Source organism: Eublepharis macularius, chromosome 3, assembly GCF_028583425.1.
Source record: "Eublepharis macularius isolate TG4126 chromosome 3, MPM_Emac_v1.0, whole genome shotgun sequence".
NCBI classification, from domain to species: Eukaryota; Metazoa; Chordata; class Lepidosauria; order Squamata; family Eublepharidae; genus Eublepharis; species Eublepharis macularius.
Window position 1 is genome coordinate 56945647 of NC_072792.1, and position 26122 is coordinate 56971768.

At 42.8% G+C, this 26122-nt stretch overlaps 1 protein-coding gene across 1 annotated transcript; it reads left to right on the forward strand.

The window, feature by feature from the left end:
* The first annotated feature begins 8098 nt into the window (after nucleotides 1-8098).
* On the forward strand, nucleotides 8099-25905 carry CHST7 (carbohydrate sulfotransferase 7). The gene is made up of 2 exons (XM_054973127.1): nucleotides 8099-9866; nucleotides 23712-25905. Exons 1-2 carry the CDS (start codon nucleotides 8369-8371, stop codon nucleotides 23714-23716), a joined length of 1503 nt encoding a protein of 500 aa, XP_054829102.1. The 5' UTR covers nucleotides 8099-8368; the 3' UTR covers nucleotides 23717-25905.
* The last annotated feature ends 217 nt before the right edge of the window (nucleotides 25906-26122 follow it).

Sequence of the window (26122 nt, forward strand, 5' to 3'; positions counted from 1 at the left end):
GGACGAATAAATACCACCTTATACCGGAAACCAACAGACCGATACTCATATCTACATGCCTCCAGCTTCCACCCTAAACATACCACTCGGTCTATTGTCTACAGCCAAGCCTTACGTTACAACCGTATCTGCTCCAATGCTCTCGACCGAGACTCACACTTAAGAGATTTACAACAAGCATTTTTGGGACTACAGTACCCACCAAATGAAGTGAAGAAACAAATTAACAGGGCCAGACTAGTACCCAGAAACAGTCTGCTCCAGGACAAACCTAAAGGAACTAACAACAGAACACCACTGGTTGTCACCTATAGCTCCCAGCTCAAACCCATCCAACGTATCATCAGTGAGCTACAACCCATCCTGGAAAATGATACCTCTCTCTCAGAAGCCCTGGGTGGAAGACCTTTTCTTGCCTACAGACAGCCCCCCAATCTTAAACGACTTCTCACTTACAATCATGAATCGGCCAGCAGAGTCACCAGCACAGGGACCAGGCCCTGCAACAGACCCAGATGCCAGCTCTGCCCCTATATCTACCCAGGGAATACAATTACAGGACCCAATGGCATCAACTACACTGTCTCTGGCTCTTACAGCTGCTCATCCTCCAATCTGATATATGCCCTCATGTGCCAACAATGTCCTTCTGCTCTGTACATTGGACAAACCAGCCAACCTCTACGCAAAAGAATAAATGGACACAAATCTGACATTAGAAATGGAAACGTCCAAAAACCAGTGGGAGAACACTTCAATCTACCAGGACATTCCACCAAAGACTTAAAGGTTGCTGTGGTTCAACAGAAACCTTTCAAAAACAAAATCCAACGGGAGGCTGCTGAATTGGAATTCATATGCAAATTTGACTCTGTCAAGCGGGGACTGAATAGAGACTATGAATGGTTATCACATTACCACAGGTAACAGATTCTCTTTACAGAGGCGTGATCTGGGGGAGCCCAGTGACGCCTGGTGTGGGCTTTCGGGGACCACAGTTCTCTTTGTCAGATGCAACTGGCAGGGAGAGCTGTGGTTACCGAAGGCTTATACTACATAGGAATTGGACACCTTCACTGCTACAAACTGACTGCACACCAAAAGGAGATGTTTACATTTCCAAGCAAAGGAATGTTTTGATTGCCTCTATGCTAATTGCATTCTGCCTTCTTGTGATTTATGCCCCCTCCCTTTTCTCTCTCTTTCCCCCTCCTCTTCTGTATCTGCCCAGTTTTGATCAGGCATCTGATGAAGAGAACTTGATTCTCGAAAGCTTATGCTATAATAAAATTGGTTAGTCTTAAAGGTGCTACTGGACTCTTTTTGATTTTGCTACTACAGACTAACACGGCTAACTCCTCAGGATCATACAAGCTTTGCAACCCAAATCAGCTGTCCAAGTGTTTCATCTCCAGCCAATTAGCAGCACATTTCCAAGGGCCACAGAGGTTCAATGTATTGTCGAAGGCTTTCACGGCCGGAGAACGATGGTTGTTGTGGGTTTTCCGGGCTGTATTGCCGTGGTCTTGGCATTGTAGTTCCTGACGTTTCGCCAGCAGCTGTGGCTGGCATCTTCAGAGGTGTAGCACCAAAAGACAGAGATCTCTCAGTGTCACAGTGTGGAAAAGATGTAGGTCATTTGTATCTACTCAGGAGGGGTGGGGTTGAGCTGAGTCATCCTGTAAGAGTTTCCCAGGGTGTGGAATGCTAATGGCGGGAGGCTTCACTGTGTCCTGGGGAGGTTCTTTTGCATATGGATTGGTACTTGATGTGCTAATCTTCTCTGCAGGGCTATTGTCGGGGATAGAATGTTTTGTTAGCCTGGTGTTTTTCAGAACTGGAAACTGCTCTGTTCATTCTTAAGGTTTCTTCTTTCCTGTTGAAGTTTTGCTTATGCTTGTGAATTTCAATGGCTTCCCTGTGCAGTCTGACAAAGTAGTTGGAAGTGTTGTCCAGTATTTTGGTGTCCTGGAATAAGATACTGTGCCCTGTTTGCATTAGGCTATGTTCAGCCACTGCTGATTTTTCAGGTTGTCCAAGTCTGCAGTGTCTTTCATGTTCTTTTATTCTTGTCTGGATGCTACGCTTTGTGGTCCCGATGTAAACTTGTCCACAGCTGCAGGGTATACGGTATACTCCTGCAGAGGTGAAGGGGTCTCTACTGTCTTTTGCTGATCGTAGCATCTGTTGTATTTTTCGGGTGGGTCTGAATACTGCTTGAAGTGTATGCTTTTTCATAAGCTTTCCCATCTGATCAGTAATTCCTTTGATATATGGCAAAAACACTTTTCAAAAACACAGTCTCCTACAGGAAAAGTGTTTACCCCCTCTTATTACTTAATAATTCCCTTAGTCTAAGCACATTCTAATTTTTTTTCCAGGTATTCTATCATATATATCAAATACCCTATCAATATAGCATGCTTCTATCAATTATACTATCAAATATTCTATCAGTATAATATACATCTATCAATTATACTATCAATATAGTATAAATCTTATACCCCTCAATATAGACCAGTATGATATAATATATAACAAAAGTCTTAGTTTAAACATATTCTATTTCTTTTAAACATATATTCTATCAAATATACTATTGTCATTATAATATGTATTAACACCCCTACTGTGCACCCTGCCACCAATGTGGCACCGCACACAGCACCATACTGCACATTCATTATATAATATACAATCTAATCTACCAACATAATAGTATATATAGTATGCCCCATCAGTATATTTGTTTAACTATTCCCTTATTCATATACTCAGATAAAGGTATTACTTATCATAACCTCCCTATCTTATTCTTTAAAAAATCAGTTCTAAATTTCATCCCTCTTCTGCTATATTATAATCCAAGCTTAGATTAAAATAGATATAAATTCTTAATGGTAAAGTCACTTCTCTCTTCTGTTTAAAATGTCTTGTTTCAAAAGTTCTCAAACTGCCACAGTTCTCCTTTCACATCCCATTTTTTTTCCAAAAATTGTTTCAGTTTCGCCCAGTCCGCCAAATACTGTCCCAGATCTAGGTCTTTAAGTTTTCTTGTCATTTTATCCATCTCTGCCATGTACAGCAATTTGTAAATCCAGTCCTCTACAGTAGGTACTTCTTGCACTTTCCATTTCTGCGCATACAGTAATCTTGCTGCAGCTGCCATATAAAATAACAATGTTCTATTTTGCACTGGAACATTCTCCATTCCCAAATTTAGTAGCAGCAGTTCTGGGTTCTTATTTATTTGGGTTTGTAACACCTCATTAATTACTTCTATTATATCTCCCCAGTACTGCTTCGCTACTTCACAAGTCCACCACATATGGTATAATGATCCTTCATGCTTTTTGCATTTCCAGCACTTATCTGACATTTTAGCGTTCCCCAGCGCAATTTTCTTCGGTGTTAGGTACCATCTGTATATCATCTTGTATACATTTTCTTTAATATTCGTACACGTTGTAATCTTAATTGTATTCTTCCACAAGTGCTCCCATGCCTCCATTGCTATTTCTTTATGAAAATTTATTGCCCACTTCACCATCTGTACTTTCACTGTTTCATCCTCAGTGTACCATTTTAGAAGTATCTTATAGATCTTTGAGATTTGTTTCTTGCCTTCTTGTAGCATTACTTCTTCCAATTCTGTATTTTCCATTCTTATTCCTCCCCTTGAACAGTCCGATTTATAAAGATCCCTTATCTGTCTGTATTGAAACCAACTATAGCAAGGAGACAATTCTTCTTGTGACCATGCTGGTATAGGGCTTTATACCACTGTCTTACCAGTGGGTGACCCCAGCAAGGCTGCACCAGTGGCCAGGACTGGTGTAGCAGTGCCTGGCATTATGCTGGTACAATTCCAGACTCCCCCTGCATAGCTCAGGATATACTGGTGGATGGCCTCTTTAGCTCTCAGAGCATCCCCCCTCCCGCCCATTCTTAAGATTGTGCTGTCATGTCACTAACTGGCACAGAGAACTAAAAAAAATTCTTATACATAGTTTTCCAAATAGTCATCTCAGATCCCACCCTTGCAGGAGAAAATCTTGTTCAGGAAACATCCACAGAATGTAAGAAGCCCAGATTCCCATCAGGTGTCACTTTAGTAAAGTCCATAGTGAGATTCACAGTAATCAGACAGGCAAGCCGATCATGAGATTTTTGTTCTTTCATACATGTTTTTGTTTACATGCTTATAAAATCAAAGCATCAACGTTCGTTTGGACTGGGTCTCACCATCTCTACCCACGCCTTCTGTCCCTGTCATTTTCCCACTTCTGCCTGTTCTGTCACTTCAACTGCATTATTGGAGCACATTCCATGAATAAGCCATATGGTACCAGTTGTGGCTTTTTGAATGATGTGACAGCTCGAGTGAAGCAAGAAATAGCAGAGAACAATGTCTGAGACGCATTAGGCATATATCATGAAGAGTTGAATTACTTCAAGATTTTAAGAGGACGTCTGTCTCTGTTCCCCTTCTTGGACAAGGAGAGGGAACCCTTGAAAATGCACACAACAGCAATACTCTCATAAGCTGTGTTGCTATGGCCTCATTTCTTGGTGGACCCTGGCAACTCCTCGCTGAAACGGAGCCAGATAGGAAAATGTTGGCAAGCCTCTCTCCAAGGGAATGTATAGAACAAAACTGAGACACTTTTCAAAAGGCAAAATAATTGCTACAGCATGCCTGTCATAACAGAAGTGGTTGGCAGCATTTGTGCCAATCAATGGGAAGTTTCTCTTTTGTCTCAGGATTGGTTGCTGATATATGGTGGATGTAGTCAAGACGCACCCGCTCTTACAGAGGCATTAAGAAGACTTTAGACTGCACTGCTCGTACAATGTAGCAATACAAGATTACAAGTGTTGATGTTGTACTGATGTTGCATTCCTTCGTGGTTTGTTCAAGTTTCTGGGTTTCTGCCCTTTGCATCACTAGAAGAATGGTTAATGATGGGAATGGGGAAGCAGGAGGAGTGGGGTCAGCACTGTCGGGCACCAGTTGCGATCCCTGGCTCGGCACAGAGCCCATTGCGCACTGCTCGAGACCTCTGGCCCTCCAGAGGGAGCAGGTGGACAAAAGAGCACGCAGCAGTGGCGAAAAGGAATGGCAACCCACTGCGATCTGCTCCTGTGCTTGCCTGCTAGCTGCAAGGGAAGCCACTGCTGGTATCTTATTTATTTATTCATATTCAATTTATATTCCGCCCTCCCCACATCAGCAGGCTCAGGGCGGATATCTATATCTATCTATCTGTATGTATGTATATATATATGTGTATGTATGTGTATTTATGTATATATATGTATGTGTATATATGTATGTGTATATATATATTGTATAAACACAGCGGTACACAATCTAGATAACCACCTTTTTAGCCATCTCCAGAGTATTTTGGCAGGGAAATATGAGAGATGGAGGTGTCACTAGTAGGGAGGGCATATCAGTACCCCCTGGCTAGGGGGCACCACCTGGCATCAACCACATGCCTGGCAGAACAGCTCTGTCTTATAGGCCCAGCGAAAAGCTGATAAATCTCGCCGGACCCTAGTCTCATTGGACAGAGCGTTCCACCAGGCTGGGGCCAGGACTGAAAAAGCCTTGGCCCTGGTTGATACCAGGCGGGCCTCCCTAGGGCCAGGGATATTTAATAGATGCTCATCGCTAGAGTGAAGAGTCCTCTGGGGGTCATATGGGGAGAGGCGGTCCTGCAGATACACTTGAAGGCTCCCCAAACTTGGAGCTGGCTATGGGAGAACCTGTAACGTTATCTCGAAATATTCATATTCTTACATTTCAAATGAGGTTTTGGAGCACATGAACACATGATGAAATTGCCTTTTACTAACTCAAACCACTGGTCCATCAAGGTCAGTATTGTCTACTCAGGCGGGCTTTCCAGGTCTTTGGTAGAGGTCTTTCATGTCACCTACTACCTGCTACTTTCAACTGGAGACGGTGGGGATTGAACCTGTGTGCAGAGCAGGTGCTTCACTACTGGGTCACAGCCCTCTGTTCTCATCAGTTGTGGACTCAACACACAGGTCACAATCTCTCCTGTGACAACTGTGCTGATAACAGGTTGTTGCATGCAATATTTCAATAGAAGACCAGGTTGTATTTAAGACCACAGTTCTGGAGGGTAAAATAAAAGTCTAGATTCTTTCCAAATCAATGAACATTTTGCATTCAGTTGTAATCAACAGAAACTAAGAATCTGCAATACGGTTTTGATGTCATGAACAGGAATATAAAAGGTAGGAAACCTGATCACACAACCAGCTTCCACATAACTATTCACTTGCCCATGACTAGGACATGTATGGTATCTCACAGTAAAACACTGTATCCACATTGCTTTACTTAAAACAGGATGTGTTGGAAAGAGTCACTGTACAGGCAGATGAATTTGTGGTATATGTGATCATGCAACTGCAGCTACAGTCTTTCACACCCTTTAGCTTCTAAAGAGCTGTCCTATCTTATTGACTAACAGTGTTCAAAGAAACTCCTGATTAAAAATGTTTTCTGACTAGCATTTTAAGATATAAAATGCGAAACATTTAAATATTTGGTAGATTTTGTGTGTCTTGTTGAGCCATTGGGATGAAGTAGGCTCCAACTGGACAGATCGAAATAAAAACTGTAACTAGTTTAAAAAGTGAAATGCTGCTATTTTAATCCTACACCCACTTAGCAGGGTTTGCTAAAATCTTTACTATCTTAACAGGGCTAGTATTCTTTCCACAGAAACTCAAAGCATAATGCATGTTTTTTTGTGCAGTGGTTAAGAGCGCAGGACTCTAATCTGGAGAACCGGGTTTGATTCCCCACTCCTCCACTTGAAGGCAGCTGGGTGACCTTGGGCTAGTCACGGCTGTCTGGAGCTGTCTCAGCCCCACCCACCCCACAGGGTGTTTTGTTGTGGGGATAATAATGGCATAGTTTGTAAACCCTTCTGAGTGGGTGTTAAGTAATCCCGAAGGGCAGTATATAAATCGAATGTTGTTATTATTATTATTATATTCAAAATTTAAAAGTTCATATTCCTGTCCTATCCTTCTAGCTGTATCTGAAGAAATGAGCTGTGACTCATGAAACCTCATACCCTACCACAAGTTTTGTTAGTCTTATAGGTGCTACTCGACTCTTGCTCTTTTCTACTGTCCTATCCAATTCTGACATATTCCCAAGACAGGGGGTTCCAAAAATAAATTATGTATTGTTGAGTGAAGAAGTACTTTCTTCACTGGCATTTTAAAAATTATTAAAATTGTAATGCACAAGAACATTGTATCATATTTTTAAAACAAGCTAGACAATTTTCATTTATTTATTTATTTATTTGATTTATACCCCGCCCATCCCACAGATGGGCTCAGGGCGGCTAACAACATTAAAAAAACACATTAAGTCACAAAAACATAAAATCAATAATAATTTTTTTAAAGTCATTAAAATAGTCCAGGAGCAGGCTATTTAAACAAATATTGGGAGTCTGTATACGGGCATAGCAGATGGCCGAGGGCAGCCCCAGAAGAAGTGTGGTCTTAGATGGAAGGAGGACACCCGCTGGCACTCAGCCAAAGGCCCGGCGGAACATCACCGTTTTACAGGCCCTGCAAAACTGTAACAGGTCCTGCAGGGCCTGGATCTCCAGCGGGAGAGCGTTCCACCAGACTGGGGCCAAGGCAGAAAAAGCCCTGGCCCTGGTTGAGGCCAGAGGGATGTCCTTTGGGCCGGGGACCAGGAGTTGCTTGTCTGCAGAGCGCAACACCCTGCAGGGGACGTAATGGATGTAAAGTTAGCTCTTGTAGTGACAGGGAAAGCAGGGAAGAACCTATATGTACTCACACACCATATCCCCTTTTTCTCAGAAGAAAGCTTCACTACCTTTAATGGGTCCCACAGGATGACAGTCCTAGAATTCTCTCCTGTTATAATTCAGCCACTTTAAAGAAAGAATAAATAAAACTGAAGTCCACTGGCACCTTATGTACTAAAAAATGTGTGAGTCTTTAAGATGCCACTGGACTGTTTTATTTTGCTGCATCCAACTACAGTTGCCACCCTCCCGGCTCTCAACGCAAGCAGCCTCGGCTTCGCCTAAAGGAAAGGCGGGCTATCGCTTTTCAGCCTCTCTCCCCGGCATGTGGGCGTGTTTCTAGGCCGGGGAAGGCGGCGGGAGCAGCGGCCTCCGCCACCATCTCCTCTTTCGCTTCCCTCCGCCTTCCCCTCAAGTTTGTGTGTTTTCAAAAGCAGAGCAGAGCCTCCCCGCCGGAGTCCCGCCTTGGCAGCCAGGCTGCGAGGCACGGCGGGAGGAGCCCGCACTTCCCCGAGGCGCGAGCCATGACGAGCCGGAGGCGGTGGAGGTGGCGCTGGCAGCACCGGCGCTTGGCCCTGGGCTTGGGGCTGTACACGCTGCTGCTCCTGCTGCTGGTCTCCTACATGCTGGACTACGGAGCCAGGAGGGGGCGCGCGGGCGAGGAGGAGCTGCTGCTGCTGCCCCGCCGCTGCCCCAGCCTCGAGGAGGCGCTCGGCGAGTGGAGCTGGGACGAGCAGCCGCCAGGAGATGCCTCCCAGGGGGCGGCTGGCGCCCGGGGAAACGGCACGGGCAGCGAGGCCGCCGCCGCCCCGGGAAGCAGGGCTGGCGGGAAGCGGCATGTCTACTTGCACGCCACTTGGCGCACGGGCTCGTCCTTCCTGGGCGAGCTCTTCAACCAGCACCCGGACGTCTTCTACCTCTACGAACCCATGTGGCACCTGTGGCAGGCGCTCTACCCGGGCGACGCGCTCAGCCTGCAGGGTGCCCTGCGGGACATGATCCGCTCGCTCTTCCGCTGCGACTTCTCCGTGCTCCGCCTGTACGTCGCTCCGCCGGCCCCCCGCGACCCCCTGGCGCCCTTCCCCGCCCCTGCTGGGGGCAAGGCGAGCAACCTGAGCACGGCCAGCATCTTCGGCTGGCGGACCAACAAGGTGATCTGCTCGGCACCGCTGTGCCCCGACGCGTCCCGCGCTCGGGCCGAGGTGGGTCTCATCGACGGCGCTGCCTGCGAGCGGAGCTGCCCACCGCGGGCGCTGCGGGATCTGGAGGCCGAGTGCCGCAAGTACCCGGTGGTGGTGATCAAGGACGTGCGGCTGCTGGAGCTGGGCGCGCTGCTGCCTCTGCTGCGGGACCCGGAGCTAGATTTGCGGGTCATCCAGCTCTTCCGCGACCCCCGCGCCGTCCACAATTCCCGCCTCAAGGCCAAGCAGGCGCTGCTCCGGGAGAGCATCCAGGTGCTGCGGAGCAGGCACCGCGCCGAGCCCCGGGGACTCCCCCGACGGCAGCTCCTGCCGCCCCCTGCCGCCGCCGCTGCCGCTCTGCCCGGGGGCGGCGGCATCCGGGCGCACCAGCAGCACCGAGCCGAATTCTTTCTGGGCGGCGCCCTCGAGGTGATTTGCCAGGCCTGGCTGCGCGACTTGCTCTTCTCCCGCCGCGCCCCGGCCTGGCTGCGCGCCCGCTACACGCAGCTGCGTTACGAGGACCTGGTGCTGGAGCCGCGCGCCCAGCTGCGCCGCCTATTGCGCTTCACCGACCTCCCAGCGCTGCCCGCTCTGGAGAGCTTCGTGCTCAACATGACCCGCGGCGCCGCTTACTCCTCCGAGCGGCCGTTCCTCATCTCCGCCCGCGACGCGCGAGAAGCCATCCACGCTTGGCGGGAGCGGCTGAGCCGCGAGCAGGTCCGCCAGGTGGAGGACGCCTGCGGCGAGGCCATGAATCTCCTCTCCTACCCGCTTAACGGCGCGGACGGCGAGCAGCGGCAAGAGGACGCCAGGGGGCGCCCAAGCGCTCCTCATCAGCCAGGTAGCGTCCCACTCTCCTCCCACCTGAATAGGCGATTATCTCAGCCGCCTCTGATGGCTTTCTCCCCTCCCCCATTTTAACAGGCAGAAATCCAGCAGGTTATTCCTTTCAGCTAAAAAGGAGCTGTTAGGATGGATAGACTCAATCCAGCCACTGCTGGAAGAATATTTTCTGCCGTATCTGGCCTCAGTAATAACAATGTGCAGCCTGGTCCTATGCACACATACTCTTAAGTAAGCCCCACTGAATTCATTGTTCTTACGCCTAAGTAAGTACACATAGCTTGCCGATTTAAAGTCTGATATCAGTGGTGGCATACTAAGCCTTACCTGAATTAAGGTAATGCAGACCAACCCATCTGTCTGTTGAGTCTTCCTACTTTGGGCAAACTGGTTGGCTGAGTTGTTCCCTCTGCAGCAACAGCAGCTATATTTGCACCCGAAGTTAAGATAATTGAACCTGTTTCTGAATAAGCATGTTTCTGGCTGCATGGTGGGAGCAATTCTAAGAAGATCGACTTGGGAGCAAGTCCCATCTTATTCAGTAGGCCTTACTCTCAGGAAAGTGTTCTCAGGGTTGTGCTGTGTCTGTAAAACAAGTCACACCATCTACTCAGCTACATTTTGGTGCTCAACTAGGTAGTGGTTTCCCTCAGCTGTCCTTTACTGGGGTAGATAGGTTGCTTATAGCTTGCTGTTTCACATACTGTTATATTTGGTGGATGCTGAAGATGTTTTGAGTAAGAAGTGTGAATGCAGCAAATAAGTATCTGCATACTTATGTATCCTGCAAGTATATTTTTTTGCAGATCCATGGTTGGCTCCGCTTGTTAGTGCACATGGTAATAAACTGATAGTTTAGTGCTGCATAATCTGTGGCATTCAGCAGCAAACACTGAATGTGTGCATACATATTTATCACTATCATTTTGCATATGACAGAGCTAAATCCACAGATATGCAACCTCATCCTATGCTTGTTCTTGGAGAATTAAGTCTCTGTGAGTAAAATGAGACTTTTCCCCAAGCCCAATGCTAGGGGATCACAGTCTGTAAAACTCAGCAGTGGAAAGAAAATGGTGTATTTCTCTCAACCCACTAGTCAGAGAGGAGGTAAAAAGCATTTGTGTGATTTGACATGATATCTGATGAAGGGAGCTTTAACTCTCGAAAGTTCATACCCTGAAAATCTAGTTGGTCTTGGACCTGATCTTGACAGAAAAGGAACCTAGCTTCAAAACAGGAAACACTCATGCAACCTGAAACTGCCCTAAACTAGTGGGAAGTAAGTTCCACAGGTTCTGATAGAATTTATACCCTGCTCTTCTCCCCAGTGGGGACCAAAGCAGCTTGCAACAGCATTCTCTCTCTCTGTTTTAGCCTTGCAACAACCACCCTGTAAGGTGGGTTAGACTGAGAGACAAGGTCACCTAGTGAACTTCCATGGCAGAGTAGGGATTTGAACTTGAGTCTCTAAGATTTATTTATTTATTCAATTTATATACCGCCCATCCCCAGGGGCTCTGGGCGGTGATCCTATTTGGACACTCTAACCATGACATCATGCTAGCTTTCTGATGGAACACAGGATTGTAGGATTGTCTTTGCAGGATTAACTGTCTGAGAACCAATAAACTTGAGTGAAATTCAAAGCTCAGACCAGACAAGACTGATGTGCTGTCGGTCACTTGAGGACCTGAGTCAGCCTGTCATGGAGGGAAGGAGCCACACTTCCTCTGAAGGAGCAGGTGCGCAGCTTGGAGATGCTACTGAAGTCTGGCTTACAGTTGGAGGCTCAGATCTCCTCCATGGCACATAGTGCATTTTATCAGCATCAGCTGAGGGGCAAATTACAGGCCATCTATGAAAACCTGTCCACAGAGATCTGTCCTCTGGTTGCATCCAGATTAGATTAGATTAATGTGCTGTGCGTAACATGTGGTTGTCTTTGAATACTGTCCTGAAACTTCAGTTGGTCTACAAAGCAGCAGCCAGGTTATTGCTGGGGACTGGATACAGAGATCACATCACTGCTGTGCTAAAGGATCTACACTGGCTGTTTGTCTCCAGACACAATTCATTGTGTAGGTTCTTTAATGCTCTCAGTGGCTTAGGGCTGGGGTACTTGAAGGGCTGCATCTTCCTATAATGTCTAGCCTACCAGTTAAGGAGATTTCCCTCACAAGCCTTGCTGTCTACTTGCAGAGAGAGAAGATGGGGGCGGCAACTAGACACAGGGCTTGTTCAGTGATGGAATAACACCTTTTGAATTCTCTTTCCCTTGAGGTTTGCCTAGCACACACCCTTATTTTCCTTTAGGCATTAGGTGAAAACATTTCTTCTTAGGTCCTAGGTCAAAACATTTCTTTTTATCTGAATTTTAACTGATGAGTTTCATCTTTTTAAGCTGTTTTTATGGTCTGCCTCTAGCCTGAGGATTATTTTCTGACTATCATTTTAGGTTGTTGAATGTTTTATGGTTTGATTTATTATTAATAATTTTTCTGTAGCTTTATGAATTTAATATACTTGTTTTGGGTTTGTTTGTTTTTTAACTTTTTGAGCCACCTCAAGCAAGTACCTGAAGAGGTGGTATATACATTTTCTGCATCAGCAGGCAGGAAAAACTCAGTCTACACTTCAAAGTTGATAGAAAAATACAGCAAATGCTAGAGCCTTGACTCTGCAAACTAATTTGTGTTGCTGAAAGTGTTTAAAACAATCCTACTGGAGTGGTGAGACTTTCATGATGAGATAAGGCGTAAAGCATTGGCTTATAAACCCCAGAAAAACAAGTCCTGATGTTAGTGAAATCACTAGTGAAACTCTTGCTTAAGGGCTGTATGTGGAAACTAATTTATGCTGGTAAGGGGTTTTTTTTTGTAAGGCAGGCGTGGCTTCTTCGCCTATGACATGTTTTGTAGGAGATTTACTCTGAAGCAAATCCCACTGTATTTAATGAGTCTTCAGAGTATATGGAATTGCAACCAGAGTTGCTTTTCTAAGTCAGGAATTTATTACATGAAAAAGAAAGAGGGTGTGTTGGATAGAGGACCCGATCGATATTAATTCCAGAGCAGTAGCTGTTTTAGTCTGTTGCAGCAAAACCACAGGGTTCTTGTAAGCTCCTTATGGACGAACATGTTTATTCTAGAGTAAGCTTTCATGGACTAGAGCCCATGTATGTAATGGAGCCTTATAAGTCACGCATATGTGTGTGCACGCGCGCGCGCACACACACACACACGAGTTTGTGGAAAAAGTTGTGAACAGCAGAGTCAAAAGTCCATGAGCTTCAGGAACTACAAGGTGAGCTGTAATTAGGTAAAATTCTAATATAATGAATACAAAATGAGCTCATTCACAAGATCAGTAACTGCTGATAAATGTAATTTCCCTAATTTGGCTAAGCTCATTAACTGGCATAATGGCTGAGGGAATTCCATATCCTTGTGAGAATGTAGCATTTTTTGATGAATTAATCAGTTTCATGATGGAGTCTCTCTTTGATTTTCCTTTGCTACAGAATGGCAACTTGTAAATCAGAATCTGTGTATCCTGGGAGATTGAAATATTCCTCCACTGGTTTCTGAATATTTCTGTTTTTAATGTGAATTAAAATACTGATGACGGGAGGCCTTGGCCCTGTATGCTCTGTTATTGGCTGTCCAGAGTAACTGGCCGGCCACTGGGTGAGGGAAAAAAAGGTTAAAAAAGGGGGGGTGCACTAAGGAGTACTGTCTTACATAGATCCTAAGCAACCTGTAAAGACCTTTGAGAAATAGATACTGTTTGAGTTTAAGCAGTTTTCTCAGGCATCAGAATCTGTGGTACAGACTGTTTCCATGAAAGAGGATATGGAGATTTCAGTAGCGCAGTACAAGGACAAAAATTCTTCCTCAGCTTCCTACCTAATGCACATATTTGCATCCTGTGGCGACATGACATCCTCTTGCCTGTGGCAAGCATACCAACAACCCATATGTTTCCTGCCAAATTAACATTGGCAAGCTTAGTCAGAAGCATTTTTTCAGTGCAAGAAATGTACAAATATAGCATTTTACATAACATTCTTGCACACACTTACATTTTGAATAAGCAGGTATTTGGTTGCTTTTTTTTTTTTTTACACAGTAGCACTTAAAAAGTTACTGGGAATATTTAGGGTTACAATCCCACTTGGTATAGATCCCGCTTTGATATAGAAATCATACTGAGAACCTCCAGTCAGGGATTACTCTGGATCAAGAATGAGCCTATGTGCTAAAATTGCTGAAATAAAGGCCATTAATAAATTATTACAAAAACCATAGAAGTTAGCTTTAGATTATTACACTATGTTGTGCTACTCCATAGAGAATGGTGGCAGATCCAGTTATGAGCATGTTAATTCAAAAGGCTGCAGTTGTATTTACCATTTCTTGGAAATGAATTACACTGAACTCAATGGCCCTTGCTTTTGGGATCAGGTGCCATACTCACGTTTCAGTGGAATTCATTTGCAGTTAGTTCTATAATGTTAGGCAGTTAGAATCAGACATCAAATTTTTAAAAGTTAATCATTTCTAATAAAAGCAGTTGTGAACATTGAAGGTAATAGACACCATTTTAGAAAAGGCTTTCTCCTTTCTCTCCTTCAAGAGCGAATGTGTCTTTTAAGTTGGTGCCCATGACACACACATGCATCATGTGAGCTTCAGTCTTGCGCACTAAGGAGTATGCCCCAGTGACTAACCAAATTTAGTATTGTATTGTATGATTATTTTAATTGGTCGCTAGGTCTAATTGCTGTACATTGGTGCCCTTTTCTTCTCAAAGTCACAATACCAGAAGCACATATTCGTTGGAAAATAAACACTTCCCTGTTCTTCCTTTTGCAAGGGGTGCGTGTGTGCAAAATAGTGAGGTGACTATAACTCAGTCCATTTCTTCTGAACTGTTGCAACCTGTTTAAAAACTGTGTCTGTTGTCACTTGTAGAGGTCTGAAGTTACGAGCAGATATAGAATTCTACTCCTAAGGCCCAATCTTCCTGCACACGTGCAAACAGATTCTAGCCAACTCCCTTTCCTTTAACAATTTCCTGCTACCACCGAGCCACATTTTCTAAAAACAGCCATGAATAAATTAAGCTTCTCAGATGAGGCCATTTCAGGCACTCACATTTTGCTGTGGAAAAGCAGTGGGGAGATAAAAATGTATGTGTCTGAACTGCCGGTAAAACAAAACGTTTACATGCTGTTGGCATAGATGGAATGGGACAAAGTTTCAAAGCCGTGGGAGTTTCCTGGCACAGTGAATCATTTTGTACTTTTATTTGATAATCTAATTATATTCTGAATTCATATCTTTCAGAGTAGTCTTTGTAACTCAAGTACATTTTAAAATTGTAGTTAGTATCAGAAATAATTTGATATTACCGTGATGACCACTGAAAAAACCCTCCAGCAGAATTAAAAATGAGAAGCTGGTTTTGAAAATAGCAGTTATATAAAGCATAATAAGGAGATTTTGAGGAAGCAATTACCAAGGTGAGGATTATATCAAGTAGCTGAAAGGACTCTATTGATGTGCTTGAAACAATCAATGGACTCCCTCCATGCAGGGTCTCCAATCCTCAGAAGCAGCATTCCAGTGGGCTGCAGTGGAAGGAGGGAGGCAGGACAGTTTGTTCTGCTAATGGAGAATTTAGTCTAGATCTAGCCCAATAAACTGTAAAGCATTCAAGTGATTATTTTTGTGTGCTATGAAAGAAGCAGCTTGCAAAATTATCAAAATACTGTTCTGTACAGGATAACTTCCTTTATGTTGAAACAAAAAACAAGCTCAGTTTCTTCAGGAATTCATTGCTGATAGCAAATGAGTCCATTCAGCTTTTCACACAAGGGCATTATGCCATCAGGAATGTCTTGGTTTACTTTCAACATGTTCCATTTGGTGAGCCAGTGCCTGTTGAAAAAAAACCAGAACAATGATGTGGTGCCAAAAGACTGTTGAGTAGTGGCCTATGGTGATGTCAGATACTAAGAATACATTTTTGTTGGAACTCTTAATGACCCCAAAGATGAAGCTGCTTCTCCTGAAAGGGGAAGTGTGAGAAGTGGAGGGTTTGGGGAACAGCTTCAGAGAAACATCATAAAATCCCACCCTGGGGGTGTGACCCACAAAGCAAGCATCTAATTGGAGAGACAAAGGGATTGGCACCACAAATTGTGATTCAGTACACCAGTATCAGAGCTAAAACCACAGATCACTGCCAAAAATAGGACATACTTAGCTGCTAGCTCGAGGTTTGAACCAGTGTGTTTCCATTGCCTCAGATATCATGGAGGAATCATCATAAATAAAAAACTTTATAGAAACACAAGAAAGAAAATATAATAAGGCATTAATCATCTTTAGGCATGCAGATGCTGGAAGTCCTGTTTTTCAGAATTGTAGCAGCAGCATGCATTAGTAAAATGCTTCATTTGGGCTGGATTATGCCCTTTGTGTTTACAGCTAAGATTATTCCCTTCCCCACAAATAACTGCCAGCCTTGCAAATTGAAAGATGGGAGATTAGTTAAAGTAGGCTATTTTCTGTTCAGGTATTAATGTGGGTCAACTTACGCCCCTTGACACACATGCAAATCCTTTCCCTTTAAAGGGTTTAACTAGGTGTAACTGATCTGAATGGAGAAGAGGAGAGGAAGAATCTGTATCCCCGGGAAAAGAGATAATCTAGCTCTTAGGTATAACAGTGACTGGGATCTAATAAGAGAAGTAAAGATTTAAAAGCTGACAGGAATAAATATGTATAATAACAGTGATGAAGGATGAAATGAATCATTTTTCTTCCATACTTGGAACTGATGAGAAGATGGGATGGGGGAGGGCCTCCTTCTCCCTACAAGTTTTGCAGTACATGGGCATAAGAAGTGGAGTATGACTGCTGGACAAGGAGCTGGCAGTTGAACTTGCGGGGAAAAGGGTAGGCTTTCCCTTCTCCTTTTGAACTCTAAGGAGCGCCTGTCCATGCCCTGTGTCACGAGCCAGTGCATGGGGGGAGGGGGTTGTGCATGTTGTCTTCTCCAAGGATTACAGTTTCTCTCAAAGGGTCTTGCCTTTTTAATTCTACACATATATTCAGGTTGGATGAGGAATATTCAGTGCAAAGAGATAAAGCTATTTAAAGGTACCTGTCTTGTGATGGTTGATGTGTGAGAGAGGAAATAATGTATCCTTTTGTATAACAGAGGGAGCATTGAAGATACCGAGTAAAAACTCTGATAAGATTGAGTATTTAGTGTTGAGCTTTAACTTACAAAACAGAGAAGATGGTATTTTTTCTTTTTTCATGGACAGATCTTTATCATGTAGAAGTATGTGATTTCTTGTACAATGGGCACAGTGGAAATGAAGCTTAATGGAATTAAATTGCCATAGTTACTGGGAGTGCTTGGGGTGGGTTAACTCACCCATGTTTCTTCTACTGCAAAGTGATTAATTTCCCCCTTAATCTCCCTGTATTGAAGTCCTTGTGCAACTGGGTAGAGAGTTGTCTGTGGCTTTAGCTGTCAAGATTTTGGCAAGTCATAACAAATGTGGTGATTGGGGAGGGGGTATCTAGTGTAGAAGAAAGGAAAATAGATGTGCAAGTCTGCCCTTTTTCCATCAGAAAGATCCTGATTTCTGTAGAATAACATTTATCTTCCTCAGTTGTGCATTTTGGACCATTCCTTGACTGGTTTTGTGTTTGAAAGAAATGCTGAGATGTGACCTTGGCTTCATAACTGGTCAGAATGATTAACCTCATACTCTGAGGAAAATCTGTCAAGGTATTTAGAACCAAGGAAGGCTGCCTGTCAGTCTTGAAGTGTTAAGCTGTGATGGTGACCTATATTCTTACCTGGCAAGGCTGTCAGTGTCTCACTTGTCATTGAGCTGAAATTAAATGAATCCTGTTACTTCTCTGCACTTCAAAGGAATCAAAAGAAATAGTTTTACTAGACTATCTTCTGCATTGGAATTTTCTTATTAATCAGAGGCCTGAAGCTAGAGGTTGATTATTTTTAACTGATCTGTAAAGTATATCCTTCCTCATACCTTTCCCATCAAGAGTTCATTTTGTCTCTAGGGCATGTGTGAGGATTATTTAGTGATTCCTTCCTATAACTACTTGGTCTTGCTTTCCAACCTTTTTGTAATGTATGTCCCCTCCTGAATACAGATCTTATGTACAAGTTTTCTACATCAGGCCTCCCTCCCTCCCCCCCCAGCCTTTTCTTAGCAGTTGACTGTTTAGTGTTGACAGCTTTTTTTGCCCCACTACTACAGCTCGGATGTTTGAATGCTTTTATGACATCACTTCAGCTCAGATAATGGCTGGACCTTGAGGGAATACCAAAAACAGACTTTTAAAAACTTCATGTATATAAATTATACTGGTACATATTGCTGAACATTTGTGTATCAAATGATAAAATTTTATCTCTGTCATTTTGTACCGTTGATTTTTTTTTTTTTTAGCCTTATGGCCTGCTTAAATAAAGCACTTTTCAGCATAGTTGTCCCTGTGAGTAACCATACAGAATATTAATTGTGTGTCTTTTGTATACTAGATGAGAAACACAGACATGTGTGCAGCTCAGTCTTATTGCATGTTTACTCAGAAGCAGGTCTCACTGTATTCAGCAAAGCTTAGTCTCAAGAAAACAGGCATGAGATTGCAGCCTTTTAAACGCACACATATCAATAATGTTTTTAAAAGCCCAGATCAGCAATAACATGATACCTGTTCTTTCACACTTTTTCTTCCTACTGTTCCAACTACTGTTAGAAATTAATGTATTTCAAATATCTCTATGCCACCTTCAACAAAAAGTTCTCAGAGAGGCTTGGAATAAAAACAAGATACAGTCGTGCTCAATGAAACATTAAAATAAGATACCCTACTGTCAGTAAAGACAATACAAACAATACCAAAGCATCAGACAATGAGGAGGAATGGGAAAGCAAATAAAATGATTTAATTTCATCAAAGGAGGCCTGGGAAAACAAAGTAGTCTTGACTTGGTATGTAAATCTCCAGACCAAATGAAAAGATAAAGAGAGGGAGTTCCCCAGAGCGGGTGTTACTGAAAGCCTGTTTCTGGTGTCTACTCATTTTACCTCAGATAATTGGGGGATTTGCAGAGCCTAAGTCAAGAATGTTAGCAGTCAGGCAGTTTTATATGGGAACATGCCAAATTTTAGATACCTTTGCAGTCCAAATTGAAAGGGAACAGTGTAATTTTTGTACTGTTCCAAATCCAACCCCAATTAGCAGTCTTATAACTGCATTCTGAACCAATTGATGATCATGAATTGTCTTCTAAGGTGGCCTGTGTAGAATGCATTGCTGTGATTTATGTGATCAGAGTATGAATAATTGGATTCCAACCCTGCTGTTCTAGGAAGGAATCAAACAGTTTGATTAAATACTCTACATGGCATAGCATTCCTGAATTGATTTTTCAGGGGGAGCACAGCTTCATCTAGGATAATCCCAGGTTGCTACATTATTAGTTAGCAGTATGTGAGTGTTACCTGGATTGAGGTTCAATTTATTGGCCCTCATCCATCCCATTACTGCTCCAGGCTTTTTTTCAGGATATCCATTACCTCATCTAACTTGACTGAAAAGGAGAACTAGAATTTAATGTAATTTGCATACTGGTGACTCCAAATAACGTCTCCCAGCGGGTTGTTGGGAGAGCATATACTGAACAGAATGAGAGACAACATGAAGCTTTGGTGGACCCATCCTGTAGCTGATTCCCACTACCATATTCTAGTATTGATATGCCAGATAGGAAGTGTGGTGCCTCCAGCATCCCTCTGAGACCCAGAAAGATGCCAGAGTTGATGGTACTGAAAATAGCCAAGAGATTCAGAAATATCGACAGATTTTCTCTTCTCTTCTGTCTGCTGGCATAACTTGTCAATCAGGGAGTCTGAATCAGAAGCCAAATTGAAATGGTTCTAGATAATTCTTCACATCTAAGAATGCCTGAAATTAAGTCGCTACTATTTGTTGAAGCACAGTGCTTAAAACAAGGGACTTTGTGAATGACCAATACTGGTTAAAATTGTTAGGATTTTAGGGAGGGCTTCTGCAGAAAAGGTGCAGGGTCATTGGCAGAAGCCCCTTTGTCAAAGAGGCATTAAGACACACCTGAACCCAACATCTGAACAAATGGGTAACTCTCCTCCAGTAAGATGTAATGAGCAGCAAGAGCAAGGATCGGCCTGTGAGGTACTCGGCTGGACTTTTACAAGCAACTTGCCTACTTCATCGTTACAACAACTGACATTCAAACAAATGGGATTTGACTACAGCTGTGAAATATCTTGCAAAGAAGTCACAGTGAGCATCCAAGTCCTCTACGTTATCCTCTTGGAGATCTGAGTAGAGAAGACCCCCCTAACAACCTGGAAAATATAACAATCCACTTATTACTGTAGACTCAGACTACACAGAGTATGCAACATTAATGTAAAATGCAGTATTCAAAGTAACTGCTGCAAAGTGAATGTTAAAAGTATTTTTAGACGTGATATAGTAGCTGCCTGTAAAAGAAAAAATGAAATGTGTTTACTAGAATATCGTTCAAAGGAGTCCTTTGTGCCTAGGTAGCCCTATACCAAGATCAGCCACGTTTGCTGAGTTCCCATTTTGAAATAATTTTACTGAATGCCCTATCTTAAGCATTATTCTTTTAGAATGATCCAATATCTTTGATAAAACTGACTCTGAAATCCTAAGTAGAGGTTCTGCAGTCTAAGCCCATTGATTTCAGTGGGCTTAGACTGAAGTAACTCTGCTTTGGATTTCACTGTAAGTCAGATGCTTAAATCTTTGAGGTTAAGATACCAATCACTTAATTCTTATTTTCACAGTATAGTATTTCATGGAGCTCAAGTCCCAGAAAACTGTTAGTTAAATTAAAAATGTACCTGCCTTGATGCCTGTTTCTCAGATAACAAGATAAGTATATTCACACTCTGTTTAACCCAGTTTCTATGGATGAAAAAAGTGGAAAGCATAAGGCAGTGATATGCTTGCTTAAAGGTGTTAACTATTTAACACAGGAGGTGTTTAAGTAACTCAGTAGATGCAAAGACAAAAATGGAACAAACTGCTCGGAAATTCTTCTTGATGAAAGATGCATATTTCCCCCCTAGTTTTTCCCAATTAGTTTGTACCTGTATAACAACATTGATAAGGATTTTATTTTAACAGACACCAGGGTTTTTAACAGACACCATGCACCCACCAAGGAGGCGGTCTGCAAATGGGAAATGGGGGAATAGGGGACCTTTGGGATTTTTGGTAGTTTCTTCTCAACACTTGCAGGGGCTTTTCACTGCCAGTTGAACAGAATAGTTTTATACTCTCCTCATCCTGAAGACAGAATCTCAAAGGTCTGAGTTTCATCATTTAGGAACTAGCTGGTGGCTATCTTACACAAGGGTCTCATTGATTATATGCCTGACATCTGTGTATTATATGCATATGTTATAAATATATTTGTGTAAATAAAGCTGTCCTCTCTGTAGTGCTGGTTTTATATTCTGGTTTTTTAAACTTGTGTCTGGGAAGCATTCAATGATAGTATAAGTTAAGAAACATTGTTTTAAGTAGTTATCAGAGTAAGTCAGGGCTCATTTTGAGGGGGAACGGACAGGAACACAGTTCCAGTAGTTCTCCAAAGAGGTCACATGTCAGGTGGCCCCGCCTACCTGATTTTTGGCCATTTGGGCCTGTTTTGGCCTGGATTGGGCCCAAAATGGCCAGGATTGGGCCCAAAACAGCCAGGATCGGGCCTCTTATGGGTGGTGGATCACTCTCCCGCTCAGCAGTGGCCGAATTTTGACCATTTTGGGCCCCTTTTCAGCCATTTTCAGCCCCCTTTTGCCATTTTGGGCCCAATTTCAGCCCTGAATGGCCAGGATTGGGTCCAAAACAGCCAGGATAGGTGAGGTCAGGGGGTGTGGCATATGCAAATCAGTCATGCCAATGACATACTTCTGGTGATGGCAAGGGGCATAGCATATGCTAATTAGTTATGCTAATTAATTATGCTAATGAGTTCCTGCAGCTCTTTTTCTACAAAATGACCCCTGGAGAAAGTAATAGTTGTTGAAGCAAATCACTAATGGGAAGTTTATTTACTTTTCTCTCCAATGGGGTCCCAAAGCAATTTCCATCATTCTCTTTTCCTCCATTGCATCTTCACAACAACCCTGTGAGGAAGGTTTGGCTGAAACCATGTGCCTAGCCTACTTTAGGTTACCTTGCAAGCTTCACTGGCAGAGTGGGCATGCAAACACAGGGCCTACTCAATTTTGCTTGTTAAAAGTGATTTTATTTAACCATAATTGAGACAGCCCAATTGAGGTCTTGCTTACTATGTTTCTACCTGCTGAATTAAAAAGGATAGTCATTAGAGACTAGGCCTTTTCTGTCATGGTACCTCAACTCTGGACCTTTCCTACAGCTGTTCATTTTGCCAAGCTTTTGGCACTGGTAAACAAAATTGGGGGGAAGGGACATTAATAATAATAATAATAATAACATTTGATTTATATACCACTCTTCAGGACAACTTAATGCCCACTCAGAGTGGTTTACCAAGTATGTCATTATTATCCCCACAAAACACCCTGTGAGGTGGGTGGGGCTGAGAGAGCTCCAGAGAACTGTGACTAGCCCAAGGTCACCCAGCTGGCTTCAAGTGGAGGAGTGGGGAATCAAACCTGGCTCTCCAAATTAGAGTCCCATCACTCTTAACCACTACACCAAACTGGCTCAGTGTTATCCCATGGGTTACTTGAATCCCCATAAGCACTGACATAGAAAAAAAATCGTGATTTAAGTGAGCCATGTGATGTGGAATTTAAACTGTTACCCAGATTGCCTCCTGGCTACTTGGTTTGTTGCCCACTGGAACATGAGATGCTGGAGGGAAGAAATATGGGCCTGCACCAGCTACATGCTGATATCACTTCTGGCTTCATTGAAAGTGATGTTATGGAATGCTCTAGGATTTAGAAAAAGTTTTGCAAATCCTAGAGCATCCCATGTCATCAATTCCAGTTTTCACCAGAAGTCATGCCAGCGTTCCAGTCCCCATTCCCTATAGACTCCTAGGAGTTGCTGGCTGCAGCTTGGTGGCAACTCTGTTAATGATAAAGTATGAAAGTCAACCAGTGGAGAGTAACATGCAGACATGTAATCCACCTTGAGTATTAGATAGAAAGGCAGATTATAAACAAAATAAATAAAATAAAAAATACCACAAAAGTGGCACTAATCTGGATAGCTCAGGCAAGTACGATCTTGTCAGATCTTGGAAGCTAAGCAGGATCAGCCTTGGTTAGTAATTGGATATGAGACGTCCAATGAAAACCAGGTTTGCTATGCAGAGGCAGGCAATGGCATACGACCTAAGTTAGTCTCTTGCCTTGAAAACCCCAGCAGGGGTTGTCATAAGTCAGCTATGACTTGATGGCATTCTCTACCACTATGAAAGTAATGACTCAGCTAGGCTCATTAAAAATGTAGAATCGCAGCTATGGTTTCCTTATACGTTTTACTCTAGCACTGGTGATGTTTAGTTTCTAAGTGTTTCAGTTAATGTAAAATTAATTTGCCTGTTGCTATGGAATGTGGCTTCATCTCTAGAGAATATGATAGCATGCTCTTATGTGGCCTGTCACCTTGTTGTATTAGCACACCTTGATTCCAAAGAAAATGAATGTGCATGGAAGCTTTGAAATCATGATCTAATCCAGGGTTTTATTTTTTTCTCACTGGTACAGGCTAATAAACCAGCAGCTGATTTGTAACAAGATACGGACAAGGAAGTATGCATTGCGTATACACTGGAAATGGCAGTGAACAGCAACTTGGTTCAGCATGTCAGAATGAACATTGAATACCTTTAATGGAGTGGACATTATTATAAAGATTACTTCAAGTTAAGAAACAGACATGGTGCAATATGAATAATTGTGTCTTTCTGCTTGTGAAGTACTTTATCTTCCAACTTGAAGCTGCCAGTGTGTTTTCAGTTCTTGCTACTGCTGGTTCCAATAAGATTTATCAGCACATGGACAGATTTGTCAGCACATGGATACGGGAAGAGGAATATAGAAGTGTGTGGTTTGTTGATGGACTCGTACTCTGTTTCACAATCACTGTTTAAATGTCCTATTAATCTCATGTAGGGAGAACTTCAGACACAATGCCTGAGAGATTCATGAGTCCATTAGAGAAGATACATATTCAATTGTTGATGTGAGGCAGTAGTTTCCCACCTATTCCAATATGCCTTTTTCCACTAACAAAGGACTTGCTTTTATGTTTTTTATTGTATTTGTCCGGTCTTGATTTCTGCATTCATCTTTCTCTCTTTTGGAAACTTAAAAATTGACAATGGTGCCAGTGTAGTGAGAGCAAAAGGTGAACAGATCCATGTCCTTTCTATCTTTCTAACTCTTTGGTTTGTTCCCCTGTTAAACCTAAGCAAGGGACAGTATTAGTCCTCCTCCTCTTACAAGAGGGAGATCAAAAAGTCTATGCCTGGGATCACGAGATCCATGTGGACACAAGTTCTATGAATGGAGGGCTTCAATGAACTGGGCAATATCATGCGGGAAAGCTGGAAGGATCCAACTCTATGTATTCTTAGTAGAAGCATAGTTCTGAATTAAGATGCACTCACCTCCCATGAAGCTGTAGCGGATGGGTATTAACATGACCTTCAATATGGTAGAGTTCTTTAAGATTCATACTATATATCTATGCCCGCTCTGGAAACACCACCTGTGGGCACCTTCCAGTGTCTTCCCATGAAAGTCAAGTACACTCCCACTAGTAGGTGAAAACAGTGCTCTCGGCTTTCTGCATATGACCATCTGTTGGAAACCACTGATCAACTGAAAAGCTATATTTATTTTAACAGGACATGTACATGACACAGCAAGCAAAACCCATTAATTTTCAGTAGTAGTTGAAAAGAAACCATACTGCCAAAACACAATAATCAAATTTATTTGCGATCCAGAATAATCTTGAGATCATTTGGTGCTAGGAATTGGAACATTGTGATTTCTGTCAGACTGCATCTGCATTTCTGAAATAATGCTATTATATTAATTTGGAAAAGGGGGCAAACTGTAATCTGTCCTTTGAGTGAATATTGAAAAAGAAAGACTGCTGTAACTCAGAAAGGCTGCTGCTAAATCCAGATTTGTAAGAGACGTTTACATTTCTAAGCAGGGTTGTACTGGATCTCCTTGGTTTGTGCAAGCACAAATTTGCAGTCATGAGGGCCAGGGTTGTTGTTCTTTTATTATACAGAGTTACTTCATAGCATGCCTGCTACATGCTCACCAAAGATCCTGGCTGGGCTTTTAATTAAATTATGGAAGATGGTCTCTTCTTGGCCTGGCTGTTCCCATGTTACTGCTGTGCGTTTCAGAAGTTGCAATAGAAAGTTTAGAAAGCAGATGATTTAATGTCTAGACTAGTGGTCTAGGCTGCGACAAATGCATTTGTTGTGAATCCTCATCTTTGAGGTATTCAAAAGGCCATATTCTCAGCATGCTGAAAGTGTGTCAATTACTGCTGTTTTCAAGTGAGATGTTCAAGTTAACTCAGAATATACCTCATAGGAGAGGCAGCACAGGACCCACAAACTGCATTAGAACTGGAGCCTGGAAGCACTTTCAGCTCTGAGTGTTCACAGCTAAATCATGTGCCTGTTAACACTTTATTACCTTTTGATGAGTGGAAATCACTTTTATCTTAGTGCGTTTGTAGCCCTGGACTCAGAACATGAAAGGGACTGCTGATTTACTACGGTGATATGATGACAACATGAAGGAACTCCACATATCAACAAGTGAGAAGAACCCTAATTCAAAACCATGGAACAGGTATTACTTGATGTTCTATCAGCACCAAATTTGCTACTTGTTATTTCAGTATGGCAGAACAGAATATAATTTCACAACAAATTAAAAACAGTCTTTTCTTGTCTTTAATTACTTTGAACCTTTGAATGTGCTGCAAATAAGCTTCCGTATTTTATCTAAACATACTTGGGCTATTTTTTACCTTTTATTAAAAAAAAGGGTTAAATAATTAGAAGACCCATTGGGCTGAAAGTAGATGAAAGAAATTATCAGTATTAATTTGATTGTTGGTTAGAGAATCAACTCACAGT